The following is a 16,921-nucleotide window of genomic DNA, read 5'->3' as shown; positions in this document are numbered from 1 at the left end:
ACTTGGGAGATTGTCGATCTACCCAAAGGGTCGAGACCTATTGGGTGTAAGTGGGTGTTCCGAAAGATGTACCATAGTGATGGCACTCTTAACACTTACAAGGCTAGATTAGTAGCCAAAGGATTTCGACAACGAGAAGGAATTGATTACTTTGACACATATGCACCGGTAGCAAGGACAACAACAATTAGAGTGTTGTTTGCCTTAGCTTCTTTGTATAACCTCAATGTTCATCAAATGGATGTCAAGACGGCATTTTTAAATGGAGATCTCGATGAGGAGATTTACATGGAGCAGCCGGAAGGTTATGTGCTTCCGGGTAATGAACAAAAGGTTTGCAAACTTGTTAAATCCTTATATGGATTAAAACAAGCACCCAAACAATGGCATCAAAAGTTTGACTCAGTCATACTTTCGAATGGATTTGTTCCTAACGTTTGTGACAAGTGTTTGTACACAAATGTGCGTGGTAACCTTGAGATCTCTTCCTATGTCTCTATGTTGATGATATGTTGATCATTAGCAATGAGATGAAAGGAATATTAGAAACGAAGAGGTTTCTATCTTCCACTTTCAAAATGAAAGATCTTGGACAAGTTGATACTATTTTGGGTATCAAGGTTCGTAGAACCAGTGGGGGTTATGAACTTAGTCAATCACACTATGTTGAAAAAGTGCTTGATAAGTTCAAACATTTAAATTTCAAAGAAGTGAACACCCCATTTGATCCAAGTGTAAAACTTGAAAAGAATGATGGAAGGGCTGTGGCTCAATTGGAATATGCTAGTGTGGTTGGTTGTCTCATGTACTTGATGCAATGTACTCGACCAGACATAGCATTCGCCGTTAGTAAAATGAGTAGATTTACTAGCAATCCAAGTGCCGAGCATTGGAAGGCCATTGGGAGAATTTTTGGATTTCTTTTGAAAACCAAAAATCTTGGACTTCAATACGGTCAGTTTCCTGCCGTACTAGAAGGATATACTGACGCAAGTTGGATATCGAGTGTCGGAGATAACAAATCTACGACGGGATGGGTGTTTACACTTGTCGGTGGGGCAGTTTCTTGGAAATCAAAGAAACAAACTTGTATCACTCATTCGACCATGGAATCAGAGTTCGTCGCTCTTGCTTCCGCAGGTCAAGAGGCTGAATGGTTGAGGGATCTTCTTTTAGAAGTTCCATTGGCTAAAGACAATATATCAATCGTGTCGATACATTGTGATAGTCAATCAACTTTAGCTAGAGCATACAGTGAAGTGTATAATGGAAAGTCTAGACATATTAGTCTTAGACATGACTATGTGAGGAAATTGATTAAAGATGGAATCATTTCGCTCACATATGTGAGATCAAGCTTCAATATTGCTGATCCGTTCACTAAACCTCTTGCAAGAGATTTGGTGAAATCGACCTCGAGAGGTATGAGTGTTAAACTCCTTGAGTAGCGATCTGACAATGATGGCAACCCAACCTAAGGTTAGGAAATGACTAACAATAGGTTCAATGGGTACGAACAAGTCATTGAATTGGATATTCGTAACATTATATAATAATGTTGACTGTTACAATCGGGAGGTTGAGTTTCTTAACTCTTAATGAAGTTCAGTCTTGAGGACAAGTATCTATACGTAACAGAGATACTGTAAGAACTTCACCTATGTGAATTTCGGGATGGTGCCGTCCCAAAGTGAGAGTTGGAGTTTTCTCTCATGAAAAATTCACGAGACAGGATGAGCACATGGCCATTAACCGGTGCTAAGCGTGAGATATAGGCGAAGAACACTAAAGGGTGTATGTTGAGTAACACCGATTTTATCACAAGGAAAATAGGTTCAAAGCCTGGCTACCTAATTTCCGATAAAGTCTTGTATTGCTTATACTAAGGATAAGTTCAAATCGAAAGATACTTATCTGTACTAACACTTTTTGTTTCTTTTCTGGATTCTATTTTGACTTTTCTGAACAAGTGGGGGATTGTTGGAAATTGAGTAAAATTAAATAGGTATTTTAATTAGCTCAATTTAATTTGTTCACTAAAAGACAAAATAGTGTGTTGTTGATTGAGAAAGTGAGTTTGTGTGTGGGAAAGAGTCCCACATGGAACAAAATACTAAGGTGAATGAGAAAGTGACGATCTCGACTGGACGAAGTGACGAAGTCATTTCAGCTCGACTGGGCGAGGTCGACTAGACGAAGTGACGAAGTCATTTCTGCTCGACTGGGCGAGGTCGACCTCCAGGTGAGCTCGAATCTCAGGCGAGCTTGACCTCCAGGTGAGCTCGACCCCAGGCAAGCTCGACCTCCAGGCGAGATTGACCTCCAGGCGAAATGGCACGATCCGCGGGCTTCTCGCGACGATTCTCGCCAACGGTCGCGCCTCCTCATTTAGTAGTTATTTTGGTTACATTTTGGTTACCGTTCGAACTAACGGTCACATCGCTTCGAAACGAACGATCGTTTGGCCAACGGTCGTGTCGTTTGCGACTATAACCGTAGTTCGACCGAAACAGTGCGTCTGTTCGTCAAACCTTTTCGCGAACAGGTACGATTGCTTATATAATCCGACTTCGGATTCAGTAATCAATACAGGTTTTCGAACCAACTTTCTCTCTTCCCGAAATACTTATCCAGAAACACAGTTCTTGCTTATTTTCGGATTTTCACTCTGTCTTGGTGCAGTCCGAACTAGGCTTGTCGTATCCTGCGGTATTCTTGTACAGAAACCTTAAGACATTTTGGGGTACTCGAAATACTATAAGGAAAGCGTTCATATGCGTGATTCAAGCCTCGAAGTCTTCAATTTCGAAGAATTATCTAACAAGAACTACTTTCATTGTTTTGCAGTTGTTTTTTATTTTGTTTTACTATAACAATCAAACAATACGAGAACGCTAGTCTCGTTTATATTCCCTGGTTAATTACTATTTTTTTTACACAGCATGTTATATATTTGTTTTCAGGAACAAATGGATATCACTTCTGATGATGAGTTCGAAATTATTGCCAAAAAGGAAAATAACGAACGCATTGTCCTTATACGGGAAACTGCTCATTTGATACAAATTTATTACGATACATACATACATAAAGTTCCTTGTATGGATTAAAAAAAATGGGGCATATTTTCCTTCAAGAGCTGTTGAGGGGAAACAGAATTCGGTGCCAAAGAATGTTCAGAATGGAAAAAGAGGTTTTCATAAGTTTGTGCAATAACTTGGAAACAAGTTACAGATTTAAATGATCAAGACATATGACTGCATTGGAGATTTTAGGAATGACTCTAATTACTCTGGGACATGGTCTAGGAAACCGATTAGTGCAAGAGATGTTTCAACATTCTGGTGAGACGATAAGTCGATATTTTTCGGAGACGTTGGATATATGATGTCTCATGGGAGTCGATGTCATAAAACCTGTTGATCCAGAATTTAAGAGTACTCCCAAAGAAATAGAAAACGATCCAAGATATATGCCACATTTTAAGGTATTATAATCATATTTTTGTGATTTATTTTCATCGATACTTTGGATAAATTAATTAAGATATTTGTTTTTTTTAAAGGATTGCATTGGTGCTATAGATGGTGTTCACGTTCCAGCTTCTTTACCTCAAGCAGATCAAGTACCGTTTATCTGTAGAAAGAAGATTCCTACTCAAAATGTTCTGGCTGTATGTGATTTCAATATGAAATTCACTTTTGCGTATGCTGGTTGGGAAGGTAGCGCGCATGATTCAAGGGTATTCTCTGCCGCTCTTCGTGATACTGAGATTAACTTTCCAAAACCTTCAGAAGGTATGACTTTAAATTTTTTTTTTTTTTTTTTTTTTTTTTATATTTTTGTCTTGTATACAGTTTAAATTAAATCATTATATTCAACTTGATATGTCACAGGAAAGTATTATCTGGTTGACGCTGGTTATCCTAATTTGCCTGGATATCTTGGTCCGTATAAAGGTCAAACATACCATCTGGAGTATTTTCGTGCAAGAAGAACTCAACCTACAACAAGCAAAGAAATCTTCAATCGCGCGCATTCTTCTCTGAGAAGCGTCATCGAGCGAAGCTTTGGAGTGTGGAAAAAAAGATGGAGAATCCTGAATGTCATGTCGAGTTATCCATTCAAAAGTCAAGTAAAAATAGTTATCGCAACTATGGCACTGCATAACTATATTCGAATGCATGCAAGACAAGAGATGAATTTTGAAATATTCGACGAAACAGAGGGCGATAGCGAGGGGGATGAAAACGACACAACTGAAGATCAAGATGAAGATTGTCAGACTTCTTTAAGTAGTATGGACAAGTTAAGAGATGAGATTGCTGCAAGTTTAGTAGAAACGATAAATTTGTAGTTTACATTTTTGTCAATAATTAAAAAACTTTATATTAAAAATAAAATAAATTTTTGTCGTCCATATTTTTCTAGTTTGTAATTATAAGTCATATATATGTTATAAGTAAGCATATAAATAATTATTATTTAATTTTTAAGACTATGTCTATTTTAGTCTTTTGACCATAATATATTTATTTTACCAAACGCTAAATCAGCTTTTGTTACCAGCAACAACTGTTTTATAAACAGTTTACCAAACACCTGTCAGTTTAAAAAAAAAAACAGTTTTTTTTTTTAAAACATAAATTAAAAGTACTTTTTAAAAAAACAAAGCTGTGCCAAACGGTGCTAATATAATTTTAAGAATATTTTTGTTTGAAAATGCATAAAAAATTTAGTTACCGATAAAAACGTAAATAACTTTATCAAAAAAAAAATAATAAATAAAAACGTAAATAACAAGTCCAAAATATATAGTGGTATTTGCATCTTATGTCACAAATTGACAATCCAATTGCAAATAAGTCACACGCACAAATTTTAGAAAATTTTAGCGAAAGATGAAGTGATTTTTAATGAGGTATTGTAAAAATTCAGAAGACATGGAGTAACTAATAAAAAGATTAAATGATGAGATAGAGTAATTTGAAATTTGCACATATGACACGAATGTAAATACGTGACAAATGTAATTTTGACAACTTTGTGACACAAATGCAAAAATCCGACGAATTTGTGACATTGACGCAAATTTCCCAAATATATAGCTTGCAGAAAACTGTCGAGTAAACCCCGCCAAAACCCTAGGTCCAGTAGGGAGAGAGAGAGATGGAAATGCAGAGGAAGGGGAAAAAGAACGCAGAGGATGAAAATCTGGGGAAGCTTCTAGAAACTCTAGGGGACTTCACGAGCAAGGAAAACTGGGACGAGTTCTTCAAGATCAGAACCTCCGACAAGCCGTTCGAATGGTACGCCGACTGGGCCTACCTCCGAGGCCCGATCACCTCCCACCTTCCTCCGCCGCCGACGGAGGTCCAGATTCTGGTCCCTGGTTGCGGAAACTCCAGGCTGTCGGAGCACCTCTACGACGCCGGATTCCGCTCCCTCACTAACCTCGACTTCTCCAAGGTCGTCATCTCCGATATGCTCCGCCGCAACGTCCGTCACCGCCCAGCCATGCGCTGGCGCGTCATGGACATCACCGATATGCAGGTTAATTAATGACGTCACTTCTCGCACTGACTCTGATACTGATTCTGATTCTGTGTTCTCTTACTAGATTTTTCATAGGCCGAGCAAGAAGAAGTTTATTGTTGTGATTTATACTTGAATTACGTTGCTAATCTGATTCTTTTTCTTTTCTAGGCCTAGGGTAAGTTGAAATTTATATTACCGAGCAAGAAAGAGTTTATTGTTCTGATTTATAGTTGAAATGCGAGTTTTTTTTTTTTTCTTCGATGTGTTAGAATGTTGTTTTTTTTTTTTTGAGAAAATGTGTTAGAATGTTGTTAGCGAGTGTTAGTTAGACAAGTTTCTTTCTGAAGCCGTGGACCATGGCTTTTCCTTGAGGAGCTCTTTTGACAGGCTTTTAGTAGCACTTGTATTGGAGTTTTAAAAGGACAGCATAGCCTCATGTATGATCATTATTCAGTAATATTTAATCCATTGACTTATCGAGAAAAAATTATGTTAAGTAGTATGAATCAGCTCTAGTGATTGATGGTGCTATTGTTATAACGTTTGTTCTGTTAATTGCTTTAATTTTGCAGTTCGAAGCTGAGACTTTTGATTTTGTTCTTGACAAAGGGGGTCTCGATGCGTTGATGGAGCCAGAGCTTGGTCCTGACTTAGGGGACCGATATTTATCAGAGGTGTGGAATTTGACATTAGCATGTTTCGCTGTGTAACCTGTTCTGATCCCAAATGGTTTTTATTTTACGATTAAAATTTTCTGTTGGCCATGCCAATAAATTGTATTTACAGGTGAAAAGGGTTTTGAAATCTGGTGGAAAGTTTATTTGCCTTACCTTGGCCGAATCCCATGTTCTAGGTACTCAATGGTGGAATTTTGTCTAATCACAATTATTTTCACATCCTATTTTACAGTCTAGAATTTGTTTTCATTCTTGAAGAACATTCTTTGAGTGACTTAATCTTTGGATGCCTTGTTCAGGTTTACTGTTTGCAAAATTCCGCTTTGGATGGAAAATGAGCATTCACACCATACCTCAAAAACAGTCTACAAAACCTAATCTCCACACGTTTATGATAGTTGCCGAAAAAGAGACATCAACTGTGCTGCACGAGATATCAGCAGGATTCAACAGTTCTTCTTTTGTTTGCTTTGGAGATCAGGTAATAGAACCCGGTTCACACACTTTCTCGAGGAGAAAAGTGTAAGATGGCCTCAGTTAATAATGCATGAGATACACGTTTTTTTTTTTGTATTTTTTATTTTATGGTAGACGCGTCGAACTAAATTTGATTGCTTTGTAAAAAATGTAATATTGCACGAAGAACACAGTAGAAAAAATTGATTACAAGTTTTCCTATTAAACCCAAGGTTTATTATGTATTTTTGTTTTATGGAAATGGTGTTCTGGTTTAGGGCCGTGGTGTTCTTGAAGCGCTTGAAAATGAGAATAAGATTCGGAGAGTACACCCAACTGGCTCTGATATAGTATGCTCTCTTGAAGACTTGCAACTTGAAACCGGGCAAGACTTGACAAAGTTCATCGAAGGTCGCCGGTTGCAGCTTGCATTGGGAGGCCATGGGAAATCTCATTTCTGTTATAAAGCCGTTGTTCTTGATTCTCAGTCCCAGTCTGGCCCGTTTCAATATCATTGCGGTGTATTTATCGTACCTAAGGTTCGTCTGAGTGTACTTATGCGGTGTATTATTTGATATTACCCCTGTCACGTGAATTCTAATTTATTCAGTGCAACCTTTAGTTTAACCCCATAACTTGAATTTCATTCTGACTTATTTTATTGTTAAGAATTCTGATGTTATCTCTACTTGTAAAGAGTTTAGAGCGGACTGTTGAGTATAACAAAGCTCTTATCAGATTTACCTACTTTATGCTACTATATTTGACATATTCTTCTTTTGAGGTTTCTCTTTTTATTTTTATTTAATAAATTTGTTCGTAATCCTATTTCTTTCTGTACTTTGTCCCATTCTTCGTCTTTCAAGTTGATAAATATTTTTTTTTTCACCTAGAATTCTTAGCTATCAGTTTGCCCATAATTACTATTTATAGTATGTAACTGAATTTTAGATTCCAGACTCGTGGCCATGAGTGGCTTTTCTCTTCGGAAGAAGGACAATGGATGGTAGTTGAAAGCTCGAAGGCAGCTCGTTTAATAATGGTAGGTTTCTTAATACAACTATGATGATTCTTCTGGGATGAATTGTTTATCAGTTGCCATTCTAAATAGAATTTATGTCATGGATCAAGGTTATATTGGACAGTAGCCATGCCTTAGCCAGCTTGGAGGATATTCAGGTGATTTTTATGTGCATATTTATATATCGCTCATAATATATATAGTTCACAGATATTAGCTAAAATCTAGTATCTGGTCTGTATTTCAGAACGATTTGTCTCCCCTTGTCAGACAATTGGCACCCAGGGATAAAGATAATGGAGCTCAAATTCCGTAAATGCCTTATAACCTCTCTGTTTTGTTTTCTTTGTTTTTTGTTTGTTTTTTTTGTTTGTTTGTGTGTGTGTGTGTGTGTTTTTTTTTTGTGTGGCGGGGCATCGTCAGCATGATGCTTTAGTCATACGCGGATAAAAGTCACTTTCTTCTTTCTTTCAACTTTACCTGATCTGTTTTACCACAAGATTTGACCTATCACGTTAGAGAGCATCTTGGGTGATGTAGTAGTTACACGTGGGTAGTGTTTTACAAGATATTAAATGTTCGAATTTACGAAAATTCATCCCGGTTGACAATTGATTCCCTATGGCATGACAGACATAGCCTTTTTCTATCATGTTAAACAGCACAATGTGTGTTATACTATTGAGAATAAAGTTCTCTCAGTCTTGGAATGCTCACGTGGATAAATGTTTCATTTGCACTGTTGTGTTTCTTTTTTCGAAAGAAAGTTTTTTTAGTTCTAGAATGCTGATGTAATCACAACATCTTGCGCTGTATTTCTTTCGTTGAAAAGTACAAGAAAAAAGCTATCAATTACAACTGGTACTTTGAGTATATCCTACACATATTTATGTTGCTTGTTTTCTTCAGGTTCATGACTGCGGGTGATGGTATAAAGCAGAAAAATATTATTCATGAGGTTTGCATCTTTATGCTTAATTTTTTTTTTGGCGAACTGATACAACCCGGGATTCGATTTCGAAACGGGAGCTTTGCCAAATTTTTTTTATCGAGCTTAAGACTCTTCTCCTTTGAGAGAGACTAAACTTTTGGTGATTGATTATTAGCCGTCTTTTTTCATTAATTCAGAGTCTCTTAAATAGAACTATAGAACTAGGTTTACAACTTAATAGGCCGGGCTCAAAATCATAAACCTAGTTACATAAATAAAATACTAATTAGTTATTTAAATTCGGAATAATAAAAATGTATAGTTTAAAAACCTAATTGCAGAATATAAAACCTTACTTCCATAATTGTAAACCCTTAATTTTCCTAATTAATAACTCTAGATACTAAATAGTAACATTACTCCTCGCTTCCTCTTTGAGCTTGTCCTCAAGCTCAAACTCCGCAACGCCTTCTTGACGAGTAGCTCGTTCACACTCTCGTTCCACTGTGCCAGGATCCCAATTGAAATGTTGGTTGAACATTCGTCGGAGATTGCAGTACCCGAAGTGGTTTCTGTCTATGAACCCGAAGGCGCCTATATATAGCAAAGGCATTAATTGGCGTAGAATTCGTACCCATCAACCTACTCTCTTTGGTGTTTGAGACTCTGAGCCAGTCTCATATTATCTTCTTTTCTTCTCAAAGCCTCAACGTTTCTAAGGTAATAAATTCCCAATTCCATTTTCCATGCCCCTCTATCTCTTTCTCGTAAATCTCTTATAAGTTTTCTGCTTCATGTTATCGTCGATTCCATATCCACATGTGCACCGTCCAGTCGCTACCACCGTCGCTTTTTGACCTATTCCCGTCGATAGTGCTTCCCCTTGTCGGCCAAGCTTTAATCCCAGCAACACCGTCCACTAAAAGGATGATCGTACGATCTCAAGTAACTGAGGACGCGGCTGTCGTTGCTCCAATTGTTACGCCATTCACTGCTTCGAACCGCAACTTTGTTAGTATCACTCTCACGATCCCCCTCCTGCCTGCTATCTTCACTCCTTTTCCTCGGACCGTTCCTGATTACCGTCTCTTCCGAAGTCGTCACCGTCGTGGAAATTTCCCGCGTTTCGCGACCCTCGGCCGCCATCACCGATTCTGCTCCCGCCGACTCGAGCGTTGCCTTCGCCCGCGTAGGCTGTCCTTCCGCCTCGTCTTGGTCCTGATGCGTACCGCGCCAGTCTTGCGGCTGCGGGTCGCGACGGAAGTCGCCAAATCCGTAATCACCGGCCCATCTCGGCTTGGCCGGCTATGCCAAACAGCCCCGCCGCCGTGTGTATTGCCGTTGAAGCCGAATTCTTCTGGGTATGTATTGTTTGTCTCGACATTGTATCCTTCGAAGGGGACTTTTCCTCGGCCCGCCGTTCCTGGATATCCCACATGGTGGTGGACTTCTTGATCGCTCTCGGCATGTCGAGGTTGAGTGCCGCTTCCCTGTTTGGCTTCCATCTTCAAGTGATTACCGGTACCGGCGCCAATGCCTGTGTTGCTGAGTCGTGCATCACACCGTGTTCGCCTTGGATCTTCAGCCGTTTGATCAGGGATTTTCTCCTTCGTCATGCGGCTTTTGGCTTTCCACCGGTTGCTGCTGTCGCGGTTGTGGCCGTGGCAGCCCATGCCTCCCACTTCCGTTCGAATGCCACTTGTCTGTCATTCAGTTGCTCCATGAATGATGCGAGTTTCTTCGTGAGTTCTTCCATCTCTTCTCCCATCTCGAGCTGCTCTGATACCAAAATTGTTACAACCCGGGACTCGATCTCGAAACAAGAGCTTTGCCAATCTTCACCGAGCTTAGTCCCCTCTTTTGAGAGTAAACTTTTGGTGATTGATTATTGGTTGTGTTTTTCATTAACTTGGGATCTTTTAAATAGACTTACGTTTACATCCTTGTGGGCCGTGCTCAAAACCATAAACCTAGTTACATAAATAAAATGCTAATTAGTTATCTAAATTCGGAATAATAAAAAAGTAAAATTTAAATAACTAATTGTAGAATATAAAATCATAATTCCATATTTGAAAATCCATAATTTTCCTACATAATAATTTGATTTTCTTTATTAAAACATAAAACAGTTTGAAAACATTTTGAGTTGTATTCTGAGAATCATCAAACAAACAGTAGTTTTTTCATAAAACTGTTCAAGTTAGAAAAGTCAAAAACAGTTTTCAAGTTAAGAAACAAACAGGCCCTAAATACATAACATTACTCCCCTCCTTAGAGCTTGTCCTCAAACTCAAACTCAAACTCCAAAGCTTCCTTGACTAGTAGCTCGTTGACATCTCGTTTCGCGGCAAGATCCCAACTCAAACGTTGGTTTATCATTCATTGGAGATTGCAAAACCACCTGTGCGCCGTCCTCTTGCCACCAGCTCTCGCTAGCCCTCGACACCATTCTGCAATCTCGTCTGGCCGACAGTCCCCTCCCCAATCTCGTCATCTCCATAAACGCTTCCAACCTTGCTTGAAATTTTTTGAGATACCCCCATGACGAGCAGCTTTGATACCAAAATTGTTACAACCCGGGACTCGATCTCGAAACAGGAGTTTTGCCAATTTTTCACCGAGCTTAGTCTCCCCTCTTTTGAGAGAGATTAAACTTTTGGCGATTGATTATTGGCTGCGTTTTTCATTAATTTAAGGTCTCTTAAATAGACTCGAGGTTTACAGCTTAATGGGCCGGGCTCAAAACCATAAACCTTGCTACATAACTAAATCCCTAATTTGCTATCTAAATTCGAAATAATGAAAAGGTATAATTTAAAATCCTAATTGCAGAATATAAAATCATAATTCCATAATTTAAAACCCCTAATTTCCTAATTAATAACTTTAGATTAACACGAACCATACATATTTTCAAAATATGTTGGAGCCACTGTCATGTCTGAGCTGTTGATTTTGTTTATTAGTAGCCCAAATTAGTAACATATATATATATATATATATATATCATCGTTTTTCTAGTGTACCATACTAAATATTGCTCATGTATTCTTCAGTCATTGGGGTATTCTGCTGCCAGCATAAGCTCTGACTGCTGGCTGGTCCAGTCTTTCTAGTCTAGTTTAATACATCTATTTCCTACTTTTATATTTATCGATAAAATTCTCTTCTAAAAAAATTATTCATAAATGTTAGTATCTTGAAATAATATTGTCAGCATTTTATAATATAGTTAGAAACATAGATTCCTTGGAAAATCTAATGTATACTACATTTATAGAAAATGTGTGCTAAATAACCGGAATACCGGTTTTTGAAGCTGCCAGACCGGCTTAGAAAGATTTTTCTCCAAAGTGGTTTTAAACAGTCTGGAATGGTTTTTAATATTTATTTTTATATTTTATAATTCTAAGATATATAAACGTAATAATGTTTGTCAACATTTAAGATTTTTTTTAAATTGTAAAAAACTAGCTAAATAAAAAAAACTGGTTTAAACCCGGCCGGACTGGTGTAAAATGGGTTGCTCCGGTTTTGTGTATGTCTTTAACAGTTTGGTCCGGTTTCCAAACTGTTTAAAACGGTCCGGTCCAGCTTGGAGACTGGAGTGGACCGTGCACACCTAATTTTTAAAACTTATTCAAGTATTGTTTAATTAAACCGACCTGGATATTTTTGTTCCGTGAGCCAACTTAATTTTTTACTTTAATTTTCTTCACTAGCAGTATTGTAAATGTAGTGTGTTAATCATTGGCCGCGTTTGGTTCAGATTAAAAAGCCCTGTTTTTGTTTTTAGAAAAAACTAAACTGCTAATCTAGTGTTTGGCAAAACTGTTTTTACAAAAAACTTCAAAGCGATTTTAGATTTTGTACATGAGATGGAAAAGCTAGGATTCTTAACTTTTACAAAAAAGTGTTTTTAAGTTTGGTATATAAATTACTGTAATATTCTCGTACAAAATATTATTCATATATATGTATATAAATAAGCATATTAATAATTATTATTTAATTATTAAGAACATGTCTATTTTAGTCTTTTTATTATAATATATATTTATTTTACCAAACGCTAAATCAGTTTTTGTTACCAACAACTGTTTTATAAACAGTTTATCAAACACTTTGTCAGTTTTTGAAAAAAACATTTTTTTTCAAAAACTGAATCTAAAAACACTTTTTTTAAAAACAAAGCTATGCCAAACGGGGCCATTGTCATTATCTCAATCAATTACCTATATTTGCAGGTAACATCTTCGTTAACGGGGGCAATAGCTGTCCAGGATGTGGTTTACGAAAATGTTGACAGTGATGTCAGTCACCTTCAACCATCCAAAGATTTTGTATTTCGCCGGCTTGTTTTTCAAAGGAGCGAGAGTCTAGTGCAATCGGAAGCTCTACTAATAAGGGATCAATATTCTCATAATCCTTCTGGTGGAAACGATAGGAAGAAATCCAGTTCATCTTCCAAATCTAAGAAAAAGGGAGCTAAAAAGAGGAATGATGGTATTAGTCATGCTTTTCATTGTACTCTTCAATTTGTTTGCTCTTCTTAAGCATCTTGAGTTTCCTTTTGCCTAAATTCTTCAGGTACTACCTTTTACTTATGTTAGAAATATTTATAGCACCAAGCAAATTTCTCTCCCGACTCGCTATTTACTTTGGTAGGGAGAGCGTAGTACGATATTTATTTAATATTTAAAATAAGCCTAATCTTGCTGTCTGATTCTCATTTCGGTTTTTTGGGTGTCCCAATCTCCCTAAGATAAGATTCTGGGAGACAATCTGGAATTTTTCGTTGAGTTCCAAGAATTTTGAGATTTGATCTGATCCGATACTGAACTGTATGTACAACGATTTAGCTTATAAGTTGTAGCAATTCAGACTTATTATTCATGGAAGTTAGCTAATTATAAAATGGAGCAAGAAATTTGTATTACTATCATTTAAATTTAGGCTCTTTCCTATATTTTAATGCCTTTCCTCTATCTCCATGTAACAATGATGCAGCTAATGACATTCTTATATCTCTGTTAATCTTAATGGACAGAACCAGCCGAACAGCTTACGGTTAATCATGGCTATTTGGCTAGTTCTTATCATATTGGAATTCTTTCTGGGTTTGTGTTGATATCTTCATACATGGAATCAGTGGCATCAAGTAATAAATCAGTAAGCTTTTCAACCTCCTAGTTCAACTTTACTATTACTTTTGCCTCAGGTTTTTTTTTTTTTTTTTTTTTTTTTTTTTTTTTTTTTTTGTGTGTGTGTGTGTGTGGAAAATGGAATACTTCCAATTGCTGTAGGGAATAACTTGGCCAATGAGACTACTTATATGTGGAATTGATTCATGACATCTTTACCAAACAGCAAAGTTGGATTTTCAAGAGTGAACTCAAGCACTGCTTCACGATTGTCCGCAATATTGATATTGTTCTGAATAAGAAAAAAATAAAATTGTAGTCCATATGTGTTGTCAGGTCTCTATTTTTCTGAAAAGAAACGTCTTCTGTCTTATTTCTGAAATTCTGAGATCTTTTACAGGTCAAAGCAGTTATTATAGGTCTTGGAGCTGGTTTACTCCCGATGTTTCTGCATGGATGCTTGCCATTCTTGCATATTGAGGTAATATCAAGCTTCCATCCTTGCAGATACAAACATGTCTACGTTATATTATAAAGGAAAAGTAAACAGGAATATGCTAGTCTTTTTTTGCTGATAAGGAATATGTTAGTCTATGAATACTATTTAGACTAACATATATAAATAGGTAGGATTAGTGTGGATGAAGGAGACATGAATATAGTGAGTGCGAGGGGAAGGAAGTAATTCCTTGGTAGAGAGCGGATGTCTCGATAGTCCTGCAATTATTATTATTATTATTATTATTATTATTACTTTTTTGCTATATTTTCCATTAATACTAGCGAGGTTCATATTGTCTCGTACTTAAAACTTAAAAGTCATCGAATAATTTGCTAGATTACTCTTTCTTTAGCTGTGTTGCTATTTGCACTGTGCAGGCGGTGGAACTGGATCCTGTGATTCTCAATCTTGCAAGGAATCATTTTGGTTTCGTAGAAGATGACCGTTTGAAGGTAGCTTGTGATTCAATGAAGCTCTCATTGTTATTCCGTTTTACTATGTAGAGCTATCGAAAATCTCAAGCATCGATCAATTATTTGTTACATTATCTTGCTTTATATGTCGTATTGTGTGTATCAGGTGCGAATCGCAGATGGGATCCAGTTTGTTAGAGAGATCACATGCTCTTCAGATGAAAATTCCATGAAATCTATGGAAGGCAATGGAGCGAATTCTAAGGTTGACGTAATTGTCATCGATGTGGACTCTTCAGACCCAAGGTAAATTTAGAGTACTATTAAGCATTCGACTTTTACCGTATGGAATTAATTTTTTTTAGAAGGAAACTAGTATTGATTTAAACCCATAAGGCCGAGAAAGATTACAAATAAAAGTGCATTGGGACCCAAGATCTCCAACCAAAAAAACTCGGAAAAACCAGGCTTTAAAATAGAAAAAAATCGAAATCTTTTTCTCTCTTATTTCATGGCCTACCAGTGCTAAATTTCGTAGGAGAGAAATCTGTAAAGTCAAGGAAAGATGTATTGTAAAGAGCCATAGCTCAATATTCTGGTTTATATTCCTTATACCGTTTGAAAATATATAATGAGAATACATTCCGATGTGTGCGGTACAGCTCTGGGATGACTTGTCCAGCCCCGGATTTTGTGGAAGACTCGTTTCTGAAGACGGTGAAGAACAGTCTTTCAGAGAGAGGCCTATTTGTCATTAATTTGGTTGCCAGATCTCAATCCATTAAGGACAGTGTCGTGTCGAGGATGAAAGAGGTGAGATTTAAGAGTTTTTGGCGTTCTTCCGTTACGTCTCTTACGCATACTCATTGTTGGATTATTCTGAATTGGGCAGTTTTTTTCGATGTTGTAATATCAGGTGTTTGAGCATATCTTCTGTATTAAAGGCGAGGAAGATGTCAATGAAGTTATTTTCGGCCTTTGTTCAGAGCCTTCCACGGAACCAGAAGCTGTCAGTCAACTCGAAAAATTGCTGGAATTAAAACATCCAGAAATGAGCCAAAGCATCTTGGGTACAGCTAAGAAAATCAGACAGTTGAAGTGAATTCTACCACATGAAGAAGAAGATACTCTTCGATGAAATCACGAGACTCAATTGATTTTGCATAATTATTTATGCTAAAAAAAAGGGAAGGGATTTGGGTCTTATTGGATACTATAAAAGCAAGTTTTGCAGAAGTAATTAAACAGAAAACCTGTAAGTAAATAAAAAAAGAAAAAAGTATCAGACCTCAAGTAGAAAAGTAGCCCTTTAAATTTCTTTTTTTATTATTTTCTTTTTATATCAGAACAGCATTGCTTTCATTACTTAAGGCAGGTCTGCCAAAATGTCACAGTACAGCCAAGGAAGTGAATCTTCAATCCAAGTTACAGAGGAATTTTAATTTTAAGGAAAATTTAGTAAGTTTGTGTGATGGTACATTGCAGCTTCGAGCTCGTCAAACGAGAATATTATTTATTTTGAAACATAAGACCATTAATATTGAAATGCAAATACTTTTTTGGTTGTTTTTTTCTTTTAAAGAATTTTAAATGCGTATTACTTTTGAATGCAAACATTTATTTGTAATAGGTTGTTTTCCAAGTTTAAAGGTTGGTCTAAATAGCTAACTTAATCGCACAGCGAGTCTAATTTAGAACTGGTATATAATTAAGACCAAGTGGTGAAACCTCAAGTTTGTGCAGTTGAAATGATGAAATGTTACCTTGCATACTAAATATTTGTTATGATGTAGTCATTCCTCATTTCAAACAAATTCTTCATCAATTGTTAATTTCATCACAAACATTCTAACAGCACAATGGATATATTTTATTTTCAAAAGGTGTCATCCAAGTATCAATCAATTTACAGCACGTGTGGCATCATACTCGTCCATTACACCAATCAATCTACGCACGTGTGTGGCATCAATGATATTATATGTAACTTATTGATTTAGCTATTATTGGCATAGTTGCATACGTTCCTTGAATTCCTGTACCACCAGCATTGAGAAACACTTGTGGTTGTGGTGTATGAAAACAAATATTTGCACGTCACAACAACAGAGCATAATTCTTAGTTCATTATTTGCTTTTTTTTTGGTCTCCCTGTTTTAAACCAAAGTGAAATATGCAAAACGATTCCGCAGCAAAAAAAAAAACATATCGTCACGACAATGTAAGTTATGAAAGT

At 36.8% G+C, this 16,921-nt stretch overlaps 1 protein-coding gene across 3 annotated transcripts; it reads left to right on the top strand.

Moving 5' to 3' along the window:
- Positions 1-5,114: 5,114 nt before the first annotated feature.
- LOC149394080 (S-adenosyl-L-methionine-dependent methyltransferases superfamily protein) lies at positions 5,115-16,250 on the top strand. 3 transcript variants are annotated; one of them, XR_016299779.1, is made up of 17 exons: positions 5,115-5,553; positions 6,111-6,212; positions 6,325-6,391; positions 6,515-6,696; positions 6,950-7,210; positions 7,630-7,713; positions 7,803-7,850; positions 7,940-8,004; positions 8,602-8,650; positions 12,874-13,132; positions 13,677-13,798; positions 14,171-14,251; positions 14,650-14,724; positions 14,852-14,991; positions 15,348-15,498; positions 15,602-15,940; positions 16,057-16,250. XR_016299779.1 is itself a non-coding variant. In XM_089617289.1 (16 exons), the coding sequence occupies exons 1-16, from the start codon at positions 5,170-5,172 to the stop codon at positions 15,785-15,787; spliced, it is 2,256 nt and encodes a 751-aa protein (XP_089473415.1). In that variant the 5' UTR covers positions 5,115-5,169; the 3' UTR covers positions 15,788-16,250. The 3 variants fall into 3 exon arrangements, 2 of the variants coding, with proteins under 2 accessions (XP_089473415.1, XP_089473416.1); XM_089617289.1 differs by having other exon boundaries at positions 15,602-16,250; XM_089617290.1 differs by lacking the exon at positions 5,115-5,553 and adding an exon at positions 5,848-5,975 and having other exon boundaries at positions 15,602-16,250.
- Positions 16,251-16,921: the final 671 nt, after the last annotated feature.

The sequence above is a fragment of the Urtica dioica genome, chromosome 6, assembly GCF_054948205.1.
Source record: "Urtica dioica subsp. dioica isolate 48M chromosome 6, U.dioica_male_clone48M_v1_H2, whole genome shotgun sequence".
NCBI classification, from domain to species: domain Eukaryota; kingdom Viridiplantae; phylum Streptophyta; class Magnoliopsida; order Rosales; family Urticaceae; genus Urtica; species Urtica dioica.
The sequence above is the reverse complement of the archived record's forward strand: the minus strand, read 5'-3'. Positions and strand labels throughout refer to the sequence as shown.